This window comes from Pholis gunnellus, assembly GCF_910591455.1.
Source record: "Pholis gunnellus genome assembly, chromosome: 3".
Classification (NCBI taxonomy): domain Eukaryota; kingdom Metazoa; phylum Chordata; class Actinopteri; order Perciformes; family Pholidae; genus Pholis; species Pholis gunnellus.
In genome coordinates, this window is record NC_136529.1 from 6,266,894 (window position 1) to 6,285,119 (window position 18,226).

Genomic DNA, 18,226 nt, shown 5'->3' on the forward strand with positions numbered 1-18,226 from the left:
GTACCTGCAGTAACATCTTATCCAAATCCTTCTTCAACTGACACCTCTGCCCCCGTTTAATTTCACATGCAGAAGGAACAACAGTATTTGCCAACGGTAGTGGCTTTGAATGTGGGTGAGGCTCCGAAAATAAAAAGACACAGTAAATGGCAGGATATGCCAGCATATCATGGTATAGGCAGTTAATTACTGAGGTCATTGGTCGGTATGACATCCTTTTTTTATGGGGTTACGGATTCTGCCCCACGCAGAAAAATCTCCATGAAAATCATCTAAAACTTTGACGTCACTTTACAGGATTTCAATCTAATGTGATTACATGTTGAGACGTTATCACCTTGTCTAATACTAATGTGAAAGCACTGCAGCAACATTTCTTTTTTTTTTGTGATTCTTCACTCTTTTATTGTAAAGGTGTTAGCCTCACTATATCTATGTAGACCTACAACATTGAGCCAAGAGCCAGCAGCCATAAAAGACGGCCACAGGCTGTCACAGCCAGAAATACGATCTCTAGAATATCATTTTGCAAGTGGAGCAGGGCACCTGCTAATTTTTATTGGGACTTTGGCTCATTCCTTGGGAATGTCCTACGTTACCATATTTCATGTGCAAAGGAAACAACTGCAACTGTACCAGGGCGAGATCCTACCGTTGAACAGTCCTGGGTACGCACCAGGGAGGAGACAGCATGAAACTTGTCGCACTGTCTGCGGTGTCCTCTCATTGTTTGAAGTACCAGGACCACGCGGGGCCCTTAAAGTTAAACCCTCCTCACTCCTCACTCTCCTCCTCGTCACCCTTGGTGCCTTTGCTCCAGCGCTGGAAGCAATGGACAGTTGAAGCCAGGAAGAAGCTTGTCATGATGGCCACCACGGACACGGAGATGCCAGAGAAAATGATGATGAGCAGGTCTGTCAGAGTCAGTGTGGCCTGGCACTCGCGGAAGCTGTCCTTGGAGAGCTGGGTCAGGGAAACACGTCTGCCATCCATGGGGAGGGAGCACTCCATGCCCTCCACCCCTGCATTGAAACCGGAAATGCGATTAGACAGATTTACTAGACGTGCGGTGAATAAAGTCACATTTATGGACATTTAGATAAATGTGTTTGCACGGCAGCCACTCAGAAATGACATCATACAGAAGGACAAGCACGCAGTGCAGCTACGTATGCGCTCCACAAATGCACAAAGACATTTATTTCCCTCAAGACTTAGAATTTAATGTGATGCATATATGCTCATCAGAGACGCAGCTCGCACCTGATCAGAGCTCTGAAATGATTGGAGATAGAGTGCGTATTTTGCAAGGCGTCTCGTTTGCGCTCAAGTATTTCATTCAGAAAGTGTTGTGTTGTAAAAGATGTGAATTCAACACGACAATGCAGTTGTTTTTCCTAAGAGTGGGAGCTGATTTAATAACGGTAAGGTCAACCAGAAGTCTTCACTTATGAGATGGAGTTGCACTGTGTATGCAATACACCCACCCACAGCATGACTGCAGGTTATGTGGAAATTAAGTTGAACTACTAAGAAAGTCTGAAGCGCAGTGATACTGTAAATGTATAGTCTATTGTCAAGTATATATCTATACAGAATATTTTAAATCACGTCAGTTCTCCTGTTAGAGAGGCTTTATTCTTGGCCTTATATGTCTGTAGTGCAGTGTGAGCTGCCCTGGGAGTTATTGTTTCTTTGAGAACAAGACTAATTTATTTGCATCTTTTGTTCATAGTTTGGAAAATGAAATAAACAACCATTTAAATCATTTTAAGTTCAGCCGCAGAAGACGCATCTTTAAGAATTCACTTCCCAATTAACTCTAACTCCTGGTTGCATCTCAAAAATGTACTGATGTGTCAGTTAAAAGTCTGAGACAGGGGCGCCTTGACCAAACTCATCTCACGATGAAAGTACGATAAATCAGAGAGTGCTGCTCTCCGTGTCCCGGTCACTCTCACCTAGTTTATTGTTCGGTGATCATTTTAAATGGGAGAGGACGGTGGATCCGGCTTTTTGTACTTCAAGGGTACAAGTCTTCCAGTGTGTCTTCTCTTCCAACTCATGACTACAAATGAGATGGAGCCTGGATCATTAGGTAGTTGGAACACTGCTACATGTTAAAGGCTGGTCACTGATACTACTGCTGAAGCTGCAGTTGAGGGAGTTCACTTTCACACGTTTGCAGACTCTTTGATTCAACTTGTTTAACTGACAATTTAGTTAACCTTTGAGTTTGATTGAAAGAGCTCATTATAGACGCAATACCAATCTATGACGCTGCAAGCACTTCAGACCATAATCCATACAGCCAGTAACCACCTTCATATTTGCACTGACTGTATGGAAAAACTAGATATATTGATGTGAATGTTCGCTGATAGGTGGGTAGAGATGAACCCTTGCAATGTGGGTGGCTGCTTCCACTGATACTGCACATGCAAATGCACACGCTCGGCAGTGCAGCAACTCTGAGTCTTTGCTCGACAGTCAGCACAATTCTCAACATGCTTCGTTATAATACAAATGTTATGGCTTCTCTTATTTGATTTGCTACAAAACTGCCAACATTCTGAATTGAAACTGCGTTTAAATGAGTCATCAGTTATTACAGCAAAGAGAATAATAGAAATATATTACAATAAATAAACTCCAAGAATAAAATAACAATGCAGTCCCTCGATATGTAAAAACCTGTTTTACATTTGCAGATATGTGTAAAGAAAAAAGCCTGAACCAGCTGCAAAAGTTTTAAGTGATAATGGAAAAAGAAATAATGGAAATTAGTGAAGGCATGGAATTGGTTTCCATGCTCCTCCGATTGACTCTCTACAGTATTAATTAGGGTTGTAACTGAACTCTTTAAGAGCTTGATAAAAACTTAGTGACACTAATCCCTTAATACAAGATACAGATTCTCACATTTCCTTTAACATCCAATTAGTGGACACAAGATACACACACACACACACACACACACACACACACACACACACACACACAATTCAAGTTGGTTTTATTATATCACATTTTTGATCTTAACATGTATAATTTTGAAATGATTCTGCGTGTTTTGTAGACTTATTTCTGATGAAGGTCTGTGTGACCAAAAGCTTTGACAATAAACTATTTGAATACTATTACAGTAAGTATTTGCAATGGAGCATGGGGATGTTTTGATCTCTGATTATTGCATCCAGCACCTTCTTGACTTGTGGCTGTGTGCATTAGCTCTGAACATTCTTTGCGAGACTTCAATTTCAACCATGATAAATTGCTCAGTCGAGCGTTTCAACAGAATTGCATTGCCAGGCAACAGCTTGGGTCAATGTTATCTTCCTGTCATCAGATGTCATTCACTATAGAAATAGAATGGGAGTAGAACGGGCATTCCCATTCAAATCAACGTAGCAAGATCGCCAGAGTGGCGGCCATTTTCATGCGTACCTTTGCGACTGTTGTAGCAGGCTAACTTCCGTATAAACTAAGCTAATGTACAGCAAGTCATGAGCTTACTGAGGTGAGGTTTTGCCAGTAATACCTGAAATAAGCAGTGGAGTAACTTGACGAAGCAGAGAGAGCCAGAGTAAATGAGTCGAGTCAATAGATAGATGTACTGATGGGGGCCATTGTACACATTTCCTTTAACAATGTGTTCAATTCCCAAGTCATCTTCACAATTGTTGACACAAGCTGAGCTTTTGAATAAAGCAACTGCATGCTGTAAAAGCTCCGCAGAAAACTCAGGCAACTTGGATCGGGATCACATCAAGTGAGTCAGCGTCACGGATGAGGCTCCAAACTGATTGGGAGCCAATACCAACAATCCTGGTGGAGCCACAGAAGAGCACTCTGGTTCCTGGCATGAAGGATTGAAAGGCATGACTACCGTCTGTTGATCAAAACAAATTCATAGCCTAGTGTGAGAAAACTGCTCAGTCAAACTGTCTGAGCAACAAACAAGTCTACCGAAGAGGCTTACAAACAAGTGTACAGTACCTTAAAGGGGACGGATCATGTGCACGTACATTTGAGTATCTGGAGTGCCACCAACCTACAAACTAAGACAACCGAGTCAGTTTTCTGTGGGCTACCTAGATCAGAAAACATGCGATTTAATGAGACAATCAGATATGCAGGCTCATTAGAATATACCCGCCCCCCCCCATCTGAGTGTCTCCACCCACGCAAAGGAGAAGGTCAATACAGGTTTATTCAGACAGAGAGTAAAAGAAGATGATGTGTTTTTAAAATATGTAAACGTGTTCTCGTAGAAAACCAAAATGTATGTATGACCCTAACAATGTGCATGTCCCTTTAAGAGATGGTTAATCTCATCTGTGACAGTTATAAAACGAAAATGCTTTGTTTTCTTTCAAATCTAATATTCAAAGAATGGTGTTGCTTACTAACCATATGGCTCACACTTTGTAGACAGCAGTGCAGTTTCCAAATCACATTTTGACTCAGCAGGGTGTTCAGGGAGAGTTCTTTTGTTTTTTTTGTTGTTTTTTTCTGCGACACTTGCATCTTCTCTCACAGCATTTTGTGGATGGCGGTTGTTGGACTTTGGGCTTTATAAAAAAGCAACGTGTGATTATTTTTCTTATTCGTAATACAGTGTTCTACTACACGGTAACTCCAGAGATATACTAGATATATAGAGAAAGTAATTAAAGTTGCAAATAGGTTATTCAGAAAGTGGCAGAAAGTGACAGAATGCACTGACCTCGTCGTAATCAATTCCAGTTCGCAGTTTACTTGGAAAGAACACAAAATTCTTCTTTAGTGTCAGATAATGACAAAGAAAACGTTGAATACATCTGAAAGTTCTCCTAAGGAGCTCCTATTCTGTCTTTCTGTGCCTGTGATGAATGTATTATTCATATTCACAGTCAGAGATCACCTCAGCCTTTGAGACAGTCCTGTCTGGTCTTGCCTGTCCGACAGTAGATGCTTGATTAATAGCATATGCGACTGAAACTATCCTGGTGAACACATGGCCCCTAAAGGACACAGGATAATTACATATATTATAATCAATACGGTGTTAGTGATCAGGACAATGGTGGACAGATGCACAAGCTTTGATTCTTTTTATTGGTAATAGTAACAATTGGCTCGATATGAGCACACCATCCCAGAAGTTACACTTTGGGTATCTGAAATATATATGCACATATATATTTTGTCATATATTTGTCATTTACACATTGAATGTACCCTACAGTAAAATACACAGGGTTGGCAGGGAGAGATAGTGGCTTTCCACTGTTGCAGTTAAGAACTCAAATTGCACAATAGGGCACACAGGCTCATTACACTGCCTGACAAAAGGGGGATTACTGAACAGCTGTGGTATTTGTCCCAAAGTGGAATCTTCTGGAACAAACAGCATGATTATAGTTTCTCGGTATTACAGCTTGTCGGGGACAAGATGTGCACATCTTTTACTGAGGGAGGGCATCCAGAGTTAACGAATGTGACCTCAGATTAGAGACGTGGGACACTAAAACTTATGGAAGTGCTTCCTTGTTTTGCTGAGTGTGGGCTGCTTTTTGTCAAACAAAAAATCATCTGTATTTAAACACATGCGTATGCCAGGTCAGCCTGATATTTTTGACACTTAGCAAACACAATTATCAGAATGTCAACAAAATGACTGCACTCAAATCCATTACTGTACAATCGATTCAGCCGATTAAAAAGGAGCTATTTTGTTTGATGGTTTCATTTATAAATCGCTACAAAAAAGTCACACAATACAAATAGCAAATTTAAACACAATTTCCATTAACCTTGTGTAACTACAAGACTAAAAAACTGCAACTGTATTGTGCTTCCAAATAAAGGGAGGTTATATTAGTTTTCCCATCCTGCCAGTACTGTGTGGATTCAGTATTACCATACTGAATGGTTAAAAGCCACAAAATATATATTGACAAGTTACTTAAATGTTTCAACACATCATCTTCTGCTAATAATACTTTGTGAATGTTGGCAAGGCAGCCATCTCTTTTAATATTGTCAGCTCTTTACACTCAGAGAAAGTTTGGTATTATAAAACGGATGTCAAATTTGGGGCTCGTCCTATCCAAGTATTCACATCACCTGCTGGTTAACTCACAGCGTGTGTGTTCAGACATTAAAACATTCATGCGTAACAGTACCGGAATATAAAAGGAGGGACGTTTGAACATTTATGTAACGTGATATAGAAATAGTTTAATAGAGCAGGCTTAAGAGAGACAGGGACAACAGGAAGAGAGTCTATACAGCAGTCTATAAAGGTAGGAGAGACACAAACCTTGTTTGCTGCTTATACCTGTAACTTTATTTGCTACCTATTTCCTTCAATGTAATTCTGTGTGTGTGGAACTACAGCTGCAGGCTTGGGTCTGTGTAATTTGATGTCCAGGGATTTTATGAATGGGTCAAATGCAGGTTGAGCATGTGCTTGTAGGTGTTCTGCAAGTCCAAGTCTCTTCAGAAAAACTTATAATGAAAGCTGTTAATTTGAATAATTTAGACCTCATCCCACTGACTGGCAGAGACAACCTCGATGCATAAACAGTCACTTCAAAAAACATTTAACAGAAACAATTGAGAAAATAAAACCCACTGGATAAAACATAAATAAATAAAATAATAACAATACAAATAATGATATTATATTAATTTTAATAATAGTATTATAATAATCAGTACCCACATCTTCAGCACACACATATACATGAATAAATACCGCAGCTAAAAACAACTTGATACTTTCGTGCTCGTAAAGTATCTCCTTGGATGGCAGTTTTCAATAAAAGTTAGATGTCAATATTTCAGAGTTCATAAACACCCCCAAACACCACTGTGATCACCAAAGTGTGGCCAGAGCAGGCATTACAATGTACCACAAATCATGCCCTAACACTATCAGGTATGTCGGCCCACACAGCTATGTTACATTCCTGGCGTGGGCAGTTGATGGATTACATTCAGGGTTACAGCCAGCCGAGGGGATAGGCTATCTGCTGTCTCAGCCGTGATTGATCTACCTCGCTGTGACAGTCTGATATTGGAGGCTTGTATCTCCTCCCTCCCTCAACACCACACTGTCTGTCCAGATTGATCTCTGCACCAAGGCAGAATCTCCGCAATCACATCTGCAGACTCCTGCAGGAGTCGGCATTCATGCTTAAGTCTTCTCTTGTTCCCAAAAACCACCAGTGTCTAGACACTAAATAATCCAGTTGGGATAATGACTCGCAGAGATGTGCCCTCTCTGTGCCACCCAGGTCCAATTCTAAGGAACCAGGCGGACATAATAACAGAGAGATAGAAGAATTATTCAGTTGCGATCACAGGAAGAAAGAGTCTGAGGGGAAATCTGAAGGGAAAATGATGTGAGATTCATACAAGAAGAGGGCAAGAGTGGGAGTTGGAGAGGAACGGAATATGTGTTGCGAATGCACAGAATGACAAGCATCCGTGTGACAGTGGAGCGAGGGTGAATCATTCAGGAGGGAATTCCTTCTGTGTGGAGACTCACTGACATCCCCGCACCATGTGGGCATGCTCAGAACGTCTCATTACTAAAGCAACAAATTCACACATAGAAATGAGCTAATTCCCAAACGTGAGAGAGACATGTTAATAGGTGAATAGGTGTAGATTTCACATTTTTAATCAATAAAAAACACTTCAACTATCATTATGATGAAACTGCTAAATATGCAAGTCTAAGCAAGTTGGGCCTCACACTCGACTACACACTGGCAGAGAGGAGAGTATCCATCATCTACGACGCTGCACACTGCCTGTGAAATAAACCCTATTGGCTTTTCACCTTTTATTTCTGACACTGGCAGATTATCCCGCTCTGCTTCCGTACACGCAGCAGCTGATGCTATCACGCTGTGTAATTCCGTCCACCTATCCACACTCTGCTCAACCTTGCCAGCGCGCTCTCTCTCATCCCAACTTTAAATAAGCATCAAAATTAGGCCAAGATAAAATAAGCCGTCCGCCTGTGTTAATGAAATAGATATTTTCTCATCACGCACCCACAAAGACATAGCAAGAAATCACCTGTGTGACATGTAGTGCTGCTTGTATTGTCAGAGTTGCCCCTGCTGTGCGCTGACAGGTCTCTGGGGAGAAACTCGATAGGGTGCGAGGGTAAAAGACAAATTCAGACTTTGACCCCGTCACATGAACTGCCACGTTGTCGTGAAACTGTTCAGGTAATGGCAAGTGTTGATAGAAATGCCAAGATGGGCTTCAGTTTGAGTCTCTCATGGGAGTTGGCCTGCCCTGCCCTGCAGGCAGCTCTGGCTCCAATTACCCCGGCCAATGTGCCTTAGAACTGTGTCTCTCTGAATTATGCATGGCCTTTGTTCATCCTTAACCCAAGAGCACTGGAGACAGCAGTGGATCATGTTTACACTCATTCCCCAATTGAAACATTTATGAGCCTGATTGGTGGTTTAAAAATGCTCCTTCGCAGCTCAAAAGAAATACCTGACGTGCATAGGTGACAAAACCAGGTGGAAAGAGATATGTTCGGTTTTTACTGTCCCAAAAAAAGTCCAGAATTTTAAAGAGTTTTCCACCCACTCACTCATCATGCTGACCTGCAGTAATCAAACTTATGCAAACAGAAGAGTGTGCCGCTTTGCGAACTTGAAATCACAGGGGAAATCAGGAAGTGAAAAATGGAATGGGAATTGGGTTTACAGCATGGGCTCTGCAGCTGCTGTAATATGCAGGCCATCGCAGAGGGAACCATGGATATATATCTCAGGAGGACTTCTAAAATAGCACTACAGTTTTGTCTGTGTTTTATCGACTATTTTTTTAAGTAGTTTAAGATTCTGTTTAATTATTCTGAAATCCTGACGTCAGACGAATGAATGCTATGTTGAGGAGATCTATGTGCACCCCTTCTTTTATCTGATTAGATGATTCTCAATGCCTGTACTTTGTCCTGCTGATGGCTAAAATGAAAAGCATGTCCCTGCCATACTGTGTCCCAAATTCATTCTATATTCTATTTATCTACATTTGCTACAAATAGTATAGAAACATTAATATAGTATTTAGTACTAAAAGGAAATGATGAAAGACGTAGGCCATAAATCAAATGCTGCTTTGGAACACTACTGTCATTTAGGTTTAATTTAACGACAGCAAAAGTTGTTTTTTTAAAGATTTGTTACTTACTTCTTTCGTTTTCTAAATTTCTTTTGGAGTTTTTAATTATTATATAACATTTTTCTTTAGTTTTTATGTTCTTTCAACAGACATCACCATGTCTGTTTTAAACGCACCGCATCCAGAATAATATTTGAATAAGCACGGAGCTAGCAGGAATACAGGGATGGTTTGTAGCAGCTTCAACCGTTTTGTGTTTTGAAGTTAAGTGGAGCTCTTGGCTTTCAGAGAGGACACATTCACTGAATATTTAAAATGTAATTTTCTGGCGCGGTCAATGATTTGTTGTATGATGAATCAGACATGAGGATGCAACACCCACACGGATGGAAAAAGCACACTGATGTACATTTTAAAGAGTAATTCATGTTTCTCTGATTGATTGCCTCTATGATGAATGAGATATTAAGCTGAAGCATCCACACTCATGATGTTGGTTGGAGTTGATACATATTGAAAAGCTTATCAAGTCAACCCCATTCACTAATGAGTGCCCATCTGTTATTTTGTAACCACTTCCAACACAGCGTTCCAGGGAATAGGTCAATGCATTTTTCCGCCATCGAGAGCTCAGTCATTATGTTAATGAGGTCTGGCAGTACGATGCCTGAATGTGTGAACCAGCCGTGTTTGTAAGTTTGCACTTAGGGGGGTGAAGGCAGCAGTAGCATGCGACTTGCTCTAATCCTCCCTGCTACTTTGTGTTCATTTAACAGCCGTCTGTGCAACACTACAGCACAAATGTCCCTGCAGAACTCAAAATAGTAGTGGAAGAATAGAGTCAAAGCCGGGAATTGAGAGGTTGTTCTTACATTTTGATCACCGGCGGTGACAGACTGTCCGAAACATGTACAAATTACAAATATTAACAAACAGAGATGCACCATATTCCATTGTCAATAGCTTGTTGTCATACTTTTGGCTGTAAAAATATAGCAACTATTCTATAAATAGTACACAAAAACCTGTTTTAGAAGATACTTTTCGGTTCATTGTTATGTTTTTCTCCTCTCTGACCTGTTACAGAACTAATTTTCATTACCTTCAAAGAGAAGAAGAATCACTATTCCTTTTGCTAAAATGTTGTTTGACATCCAATTCCCCTGCATCATTAGCGCCACAAAGTACATTCCAGACACCTTTTAATGGCCAATGAAAATGATACAATAGCAATAACACAAAAGACCTAATGTAGACTACTTCAGATGTCCCATACACTTTAGATGTCCCATATAAATACGTGTGCTCTGTCAAAGCCGGCGGACTCGTCTCTAGGGTCGTAAAGCAAACACCACTGATGAGGATGTAAGAGCTGCTGAAGTGAGATGCACATTACTGACTCAATTTCAGAATGTGTGATCGCTGGGGCCAGTTGGCAGCCACGCCAGCAGCTTGGCCAGGCCTTCGGCTTCTTCTTTGTTGTTGATGTCTGCCTGGCCAGCGCTGCCGATGCAATTCATTATGCCTAACACTTTGACGACACTTAGAACCTGTGATTAATGCATTTGCAGTGCTTTACTAGGGGGAATTAGGTGTTCTTGCCAGTTTATCAACTTTGCTTCCTCGCAGGCCCAAACTTGTCTGATTTTGGGGCAGATGGAGAAAGCCCTTAGAGGAAAGCAGAAGCAGCATCAGTGGCATAGAACACCATGACCTAAATGTATATCGGAAGTTTAGCTTTTGCTGACAACTCAAAAGCAAACAGTTTTAAAGAGAGTTGAAGTAAAGCTTTTGTGACGGAGAGTACGATTTTAATTTAAATTGGAAAATCTTTTGCATAATGTCAATACAATAGTTTACTCCACTGCTATTCATGCTTTGGACAAAAACAGTTCTTTGTACATACAGGTCGACATCTCACACCCCAAACAACCTTGGAACACTGACAGATACAAACGTTCCCACTCTTAATCTGTACACAACACCCGAACATGGTGTACTGTATTTACAAACTGATGCACATTGAACATCAATGGGCATCATATCAATTTCTCAGATTACACTAAATGACGTCATACGTCAAATCTACACTCTGATCTGAATATGATAACCGCACAAGCTACGAGTCATGTGTGGCTGAACTGTCCAATCTGTTAATGTGTCCTTACTCCGCTCCCACATGCTGGCTTGCACTTGAGATAACTGCTGTCTGTGTCCTTCTGTAAGGGCACTAATAGTAATAAACATATGGCTGACCTTCAGTCAAACCATGTATGCTTTCCTCTGAACAAAACATTATTATGATTTGTGAATAAATTGCTTCTGACAGCTGTCTAAAATTGTCAACATGAATAATATTTGCACAAAGTGTAATGGTTTGAGTTGTATATCTTGCAATCTTTTTAGAATCCAATAGCTTGGGATGTTGAGACCAATCAGCTCCATGTAAGCAGATCTTACCCGCAGAAGAATACTTCTACAGGGACATGGCGATCCCCTTTGTCTTGTGTTGTTCCTCAGATAAGCAGGCACACATTCAGTTGAGCACACCAAAACTTCAGCCCTGTTATCTAACTCTACCCTCAGGCCGAATCACAGTGGTAGTCTTTAGTATGGGCCCAAAAATTCACATGGGAAGGGGTTTGGATTTTCATTGGTGTAGGAAGAAAATAATTGATGATATTGCTGAATTACAGTATCGGCCAAATGGGCGATATTATATAAATACATATTATATAAATATAAGCCGCAAATGGATCGATACAACGCAGGATAGAGGTCAATGTTTATATGCATGGTGAAATGTGGTACCAGAGAAACTGCAAGCAAAAATGTCCTAATATGAGTTGATTTGTTTCTTGTTCCAGATTACACAACGCCTCATTTTGAATTTTCCTGCTCCGTATTTTGAAATAAATCGAATTCAAAATCAAAGCATCCTTTCACTTTCAAACCAGTGATGTTGTCTCATATTACATAGTCAGTCTCACACATTATATGCGAAGGGAGTGGAGGAAGAAAGAGACAAAATTAGAACAAGGGAGGGGGAGGGGGGTTCCCTCTCCTACAGGGAAAACATAAATAGACCGGAGCAGTGTTTTTGTATTGGACTTGTAATAATACCGTTGTATGTTGTGCTCAGATACGCATTATTTGAGTTAAGCACATGGAAAGCAAATGCTTCTTAGATGCTGCTACTTACCGTTTGGAAGCTTGTGACTGTTCTCCATCAGCCATGCGAACAGGTTGGCAAAGTTGCAATTGCACACCCAGGGGTTGCCCTCTAGCCTCACCGCCCGCAGGGAGGGCAACTGACTCAGTGCCCCCACCTGTAGTGTAGACAGTGCATTACGCTCCAGTTCCAGCTCTCTCAGAGAGGTGAGGCCAAGGAACGCATCCTCGTTCACCATGCTCAGATACGGGTTGTTGCCCAGCCGTAGTTTGATCAGGCTCCGAGACTCCCCAAAAGTCCCCTTGGGGATTTCAGTCAGGTTGTTGCTGCCCAGGTCCAGGAAGACCAGCCTGGAGGAGGTGCTGAGAGTCCCCGGTTCTATGTGGGAGAGGGAGTTGTTCCGGAGGTCCAGGTAGACCAAGTCGCTGTACAGAACCAGGAAGTCCGAGGGGATGCGGGGTATCCAGTTGTCGGCCAGCAACAGCCTGCGCACATCCAAGGGGATCTCATTGGGTAGACGGGTCAGCCCGCGGCCGCTGCAGTCCACAGTGTGAGGATCCGGGCACATGCAGTTTGCTGGGCAGTTTTCCCCCCGGGTCCATAAGACAGAGGACAGCAAGATCATGATAAGTTGGAGCCAGCGGACACATGGCAACATGGTCGAGGGGGTGAAATGAATTACGGGGGAAAGAGGCTTGGGGTAAGGGCGAAAAGGAGAGGGAGGGCGGGGGTCGAGAACAAGAGGGTGAGGGTCAGAGGGCAGGAGATCAGGACAAGGGAGGGGAAGGGGAAAGTGAAGAGGGGTTGATGGGGATCAATCCTCGTGAAGGAACATCCTGCCGTTGTAGAGATGGAAATCTGGAAGGGCTCAGGAATTGTGAGGAGGCAGAGCAGCGGCAAAAACTGTTTTCCGGGAGGTCATGTAACAAGCTGCTTGGATGGAACGGCAGACTGCCCTCTTTGATGGAGCAAAGAGAGGGAGATAGTAAGCAGTGGGGAGCGGGAGAGCAAGAAAGACGGAGCTCAACAGAGAGGGGAGGGCTCAAGAGAGGTAAATAGACACGAGCGAGCCGGGAGTGATGAGAAGCCGGGGGCACAGACAAGGGAGAGGGGGGTTGAGGAGGGGGCTCTGTCCGCCGCGCTACCCCACAGTTGATCTGGCGGCAGTGACAGACGAAGACAATGAGGTCTCCGACACAAAAGGATATATGAAGCTGTGATTCAAGCATGACAAGCGAAGAGCAACATCATTGCATCCCTCCATTAGTCCCAGGTCCCTGTGCAGACGGTCTGAAACGAGAGAGAGAGAAGCTCACGCAACATCGCTCAAGTGTGCGGTAAGGTTGCCCCCCCCCCCCCCTTTATTCCCTCTCTATCTCCCGAATGCCCTGCAACATGCTGTGAGAGCACAGCACGGTCGACGTCGCTCTGTCCAGCGCCGTATCAAGGCTGTGTTGCCGTGCAGAGGCAATGCAAATGTCCAGGCAGGAGCCTCGTGGATGTAGATCGCAGTGCTGAGCTGCACACAGCCATGCCAGTCCAACGAATGCCTCTGAATGTACCACGGTTTATCGCATGCCCTCTCTCCTCTCCTTATTTCCAGGGAGGCGTGCCTGAACCATGCTGTCAACATGTGATGTCACTTCCCACAGTGTGAAGAAATGACGATTGGTTGTATCTGGAAAGATCTGAACGATGGAAAGAGATTTCTGCAGCTGTCACTTTATTATCAAGCTTATTTAGCTGTATGTCCTGAGACTACTATTTGAAGAACTGCATTCTATTCTCCTTTCATACATTTATTTTTAATGTATTCACCTGCTTGCAATCTATTGACAATAGCAAGCCGTTGCTACGACAGTACGCCTCACTGGTTTGAGCCTGCCCTTTGGAGAAGCTTCATTAGTGTCTTCAAATGGCAAGCTGTTAAACATACACCATTAGCTTTTATCCCTCTGTGTTCATTTTGTATCTGCACACCAAGCAGTAGCACCGTGAGGTTTGGTGTGGGGTAAAAATGCCATAACAGATCACCAGCCTGCTTCCTCTTTATATTAATTGATCTGCCTTTCCATTTATGTATTTTTATGACCTGAATATGTTAGATAGAAAAAACAGCGGTGCAATTAGACTCAATCCATAATGGAGGGAAGACGATTAATTCAGAATGTGTATTAACTTTCCCAGATGGGATTTGCTCCAACAAGTAAATGCAATTAGACCGAGGTTGTTGCAGGGGGACGGCGAATTAGACCTGTGAAGATGAAGGGGAGCGTGAAATTTCGGAGAAAGTTGTGCTGCCGTGGATGGTGATTGTGGATTTCCAGGAAGATAACATATTCACGATGCAAATTGAATGCATTAAATAACAAGTTCACACACATATTGAAGTGCACGTGCGGATGAAACTGAACGCAACTGCAGCTCATAACGACCAGGCAGATGGAAATAACATCTAACTCACTTCATCACAGGTAATCTAATAATACCGCTTCTTCCTCGAGGCGTCCACTCAAGTCAGACAAGTCTGCAGCTTCTGTGATGTTTACTTTGTGCCACAGAGAGCAGAGCAGCTCTTTAATCAGAGTCAGCATATATCATCTAAACAACACTAAAAGCTGAGATGTCTTCAATTGTTTCACAGATTACATCCTACTATAATAATTCAATAGCTGTGCTTCTGTTTTACAAATAACGTTTGAGTATCTGCCGTCTCATGGACGGTTTGATGTTTTTCTAAAAATAAAAACCATCCTTTTCATGCAGTTTGGTGTAACTGATCTCTAGAGAATTTTTTCTGATGAGCTGATGTGAAGGAGAGTCTCTTACTATATAAAACAGAAGATAATAAATCACTTTTAGAGCCCACTTGAATTTCTGCCCGTCCTGGCATCACTGCTGCAATAAAGATTCATCTGTGATCAACCTTTTTCTGTGGTGATTGGCAAAGATGTCAGTGTATTAACAATAAAGAAAAGTGATCTTTACTTGTTTCATGTGTGTTTGCTTGGTTAAACTTATTTTATCCTCTCTGTGTATCAACTACAATATAGTATGTTATTAACAATTCCATAAATGTTTGCATAATGCTTATAAATGCTAAACAGGGGGGTTATAACGAAGCGTTACCATTTGTTTCTTTAAAACTCTCTTTGATTGACACATTTCAGCAAATATAGTGGTCTTCAATCAGTTACTACTCATTTTATGTCTTTATGTGATTAACGTTTGTTGTGCATACAAACCACTTATTAATTCAGACATGCAATTCCACACCTGCCCCCCAGGCGTCAGTACTGAGTTTCCCGCCTCAGTCACCTGACCCAGGTCATCTACAAAAGCTGCTTCTCATTTACAATCGGCACGACCATATTGTGTTCTCTCTGTCTGTTCCTGCTTTAATTACCATTATACCTCCTCATTATTACCCCTTCTGATTAATTTGTCTGGTCAGACTCCTTTCTTGTTGCTCGATGTTGCCAAGTAAACACACCTGTTGCGCCTCCTGAGTCTGCTCCTGGGTACCAGATCTGAGATCCAGTGTTACAACACTGTAAGATGAGATGTCCATCCTACATCCTATGACTGAGTCATGCTAAGGTGTAAACAAAGCTGTTTTTAAACGACACAGCAACATAGATCATTGTTGAAATAAGGGACATGAAGGCGGTCATGCAAAATGTACAGTTCAGGTCCTGTTGCCATTGTAGATCTGGTTAAGTCAGTTAATTCGTCATTCAGCAGAAAGTTTTTTTTCCTTGTTGTATTTATACCTCACAGCTGCAAGGCCAGAACAACAGGAACATATTTTCTTGGAAAAAAAGGGTACATTTCCTCTGCCCTGTTTCTGTCAGCTGATTAAGCGCTAAGCAGCTTGGATGAAATGGACTTAGAGATGCTTAAAATTGAGATGCCTCACATTGAAATGCAACTAGAGCACTGCCACTGGCGCACATAATGGCCACTTTGTTGCTAAGGGTAGTCATGCGGATGTCCAATCCCCAAATGTGATCCGGAAAAAGTCTCTTGACAGCAAATCCGTCAGCGTAAAAAGCCCTAAAAATGTGTTTGTATTGGGGTAGTAGACCTTTTAGTCTGCCGGCTAGTTAGTCATCCAGGCATATCAGAACTGCATTCACAAATACTTGGAAATAAAACTCTACCCTGTAGGATGTTCAGCCTTTGTACATTCTAAATCATGACATCGTGCACATGCCATTTCAATCGAAACAGGATGAATTCAGAGACTTTTGATTATTTCTGATGACACATTGTTCCATCATTATTTGTACACTGACAGGTCTCCATTATGCCCTTCCATCATTTTTTTGTCTTTTTGCCCAAAAATGAACCTCTCATCACAAAATGTGTATACAAGTTGTGACTGTTTTAGTAATTATCAGTTCTACTTTCATTACAAACAACTTTAACATTACGTTGGAAGCTAGTTAACCAGATACTCTCCAACTTAACCAGAATTTAACCTAGGTTGTTGAACTTATTTGACTATTCTCTAACCTTTTCAGGTGATGCTGGTGAAAAGTGGTGACAAATTTGTTTCTGTTGTCACATAAACTGATTCATGCTTAAGAAATGTATAATATAATGTGGCATCGCTGGTTTCCATATTTAGACATGCAGGCACGCACACATTTACATTTGGATATTTACAAATATCTGTTTCTGAATACATTATCTGGATTAGGAAAAACACACAGCATGACCACATGGATAGGCTGCATAAACAGCCTATCCATATACAGATTGCAGGTGATACCAGGCGTGATTGGGGCCTACAAGTCACTTCAGAATGAAAGAGATGGTTGTGTATATAAAAGCTCAGTTACTGTTTCAGTGCTATCTTTGACCACATGTCATTATTTTTTGGCCTGTGCCTATATTACTTTGAAAAAGATACTGAGAGTGAAGCAAAGTCAAAGTGCCAATCCCTTGAGCTTCCATGCATGGTTGATCATGGTGGCTGTTTAAACTATACTATATGCCTCATTAATATCGATTTCCACTGACGTTCACCTGGGATCCAGCTGACAAAGCAGCAGCAATGTGATTCTGCTGCTTTTAACTTCTGTGGCTCAAAGTTACAGGAGTTTTATAGATATGGCCCATTGTTTTGTGGTATCACTGCATGCATAGCATTTGTATGTGCATTGTGATTGGTGGAAATGATCCATATGGCTTCATAACGTATAGAAATAGTTGATTATCCCGAATATATTCATTGTTAAGTATGTACTACTATAACGAGCAAAGACCATTTTCAGATCATTTTGAAGAGGTCACCATTTGGTTGGTTTAAACATTTAAATTGTTTTAAAAAAGGTTTTTTAGAATATCAATACAGAAAATGAAGGTGAAGTTTACTCTTGCATTAACTGATCTTTGAAGCCATTGAAGAACAGGATGCACTGTGTGGCTGAGCGAATAGTAAACCAGGATGTCCAACCCAGCTGGCTTGAACCCAATGTATGTTTTTCAGCTACAGAGCTTCAGGGCAAAGAAAAACCTATTCTGAAAGCAACATCACCCTCCTGTTTTATCCAGGTTTTACAAATAACGTGTGGCCCCAAAGTGTCCGGAGATGAGAAGACTGAGAATCCCTTGTTTTCCTTCAGTTTGTTGTCAATCTTGAAAGCCAGGTCAAAACAACTTTATAGCACAACAGGAACAGACAGAGTATTGCTCTCTCAACAGTCGCTTGCACAAATTGATTTTTCTAGTCTTTGCAGCAATGGCATGTCACTGAAGTGTTAAAAGTATTGTAAATGTGCAATGAGGGGGAAACAAGCCAGTGCTTGAGGGTTTAGTCAGTGGGGACACAGCATCAATTTAGGTTTACCCAACTGATGTGTACTCAGGATATCATCTGGGTTCAGCAACAATCAGAGCAGC

General features: G+C 41.7%; 1 protein-coding gene across 1 annotated transcript; it reads right to left on the reverse strand.

Annotated features, from left to right (window-relative positions):
* Positions 1–774: 774 nt before the first annotated feature.
* On the reverse strand, positions 775–12,974 carry lrrc38b (leucine rich repeat containing 38b; the record flags this gene model as incomplete). The annotated part of the gene is made up of 2 exons (XM_079157041.1): positions 775–1,022; positions 12,347–12,974. The coding sequence occupies 2 exons, from the start codon at positions 12,972–12,974 to the stop codon at positions 775–777; spliced, it is 876 nt and encodes a 291-aa protein (XP_079013167.1).
* Between the last annotated feature and the right edge of the window lie 5,252 nt (positions 12,975–18,226).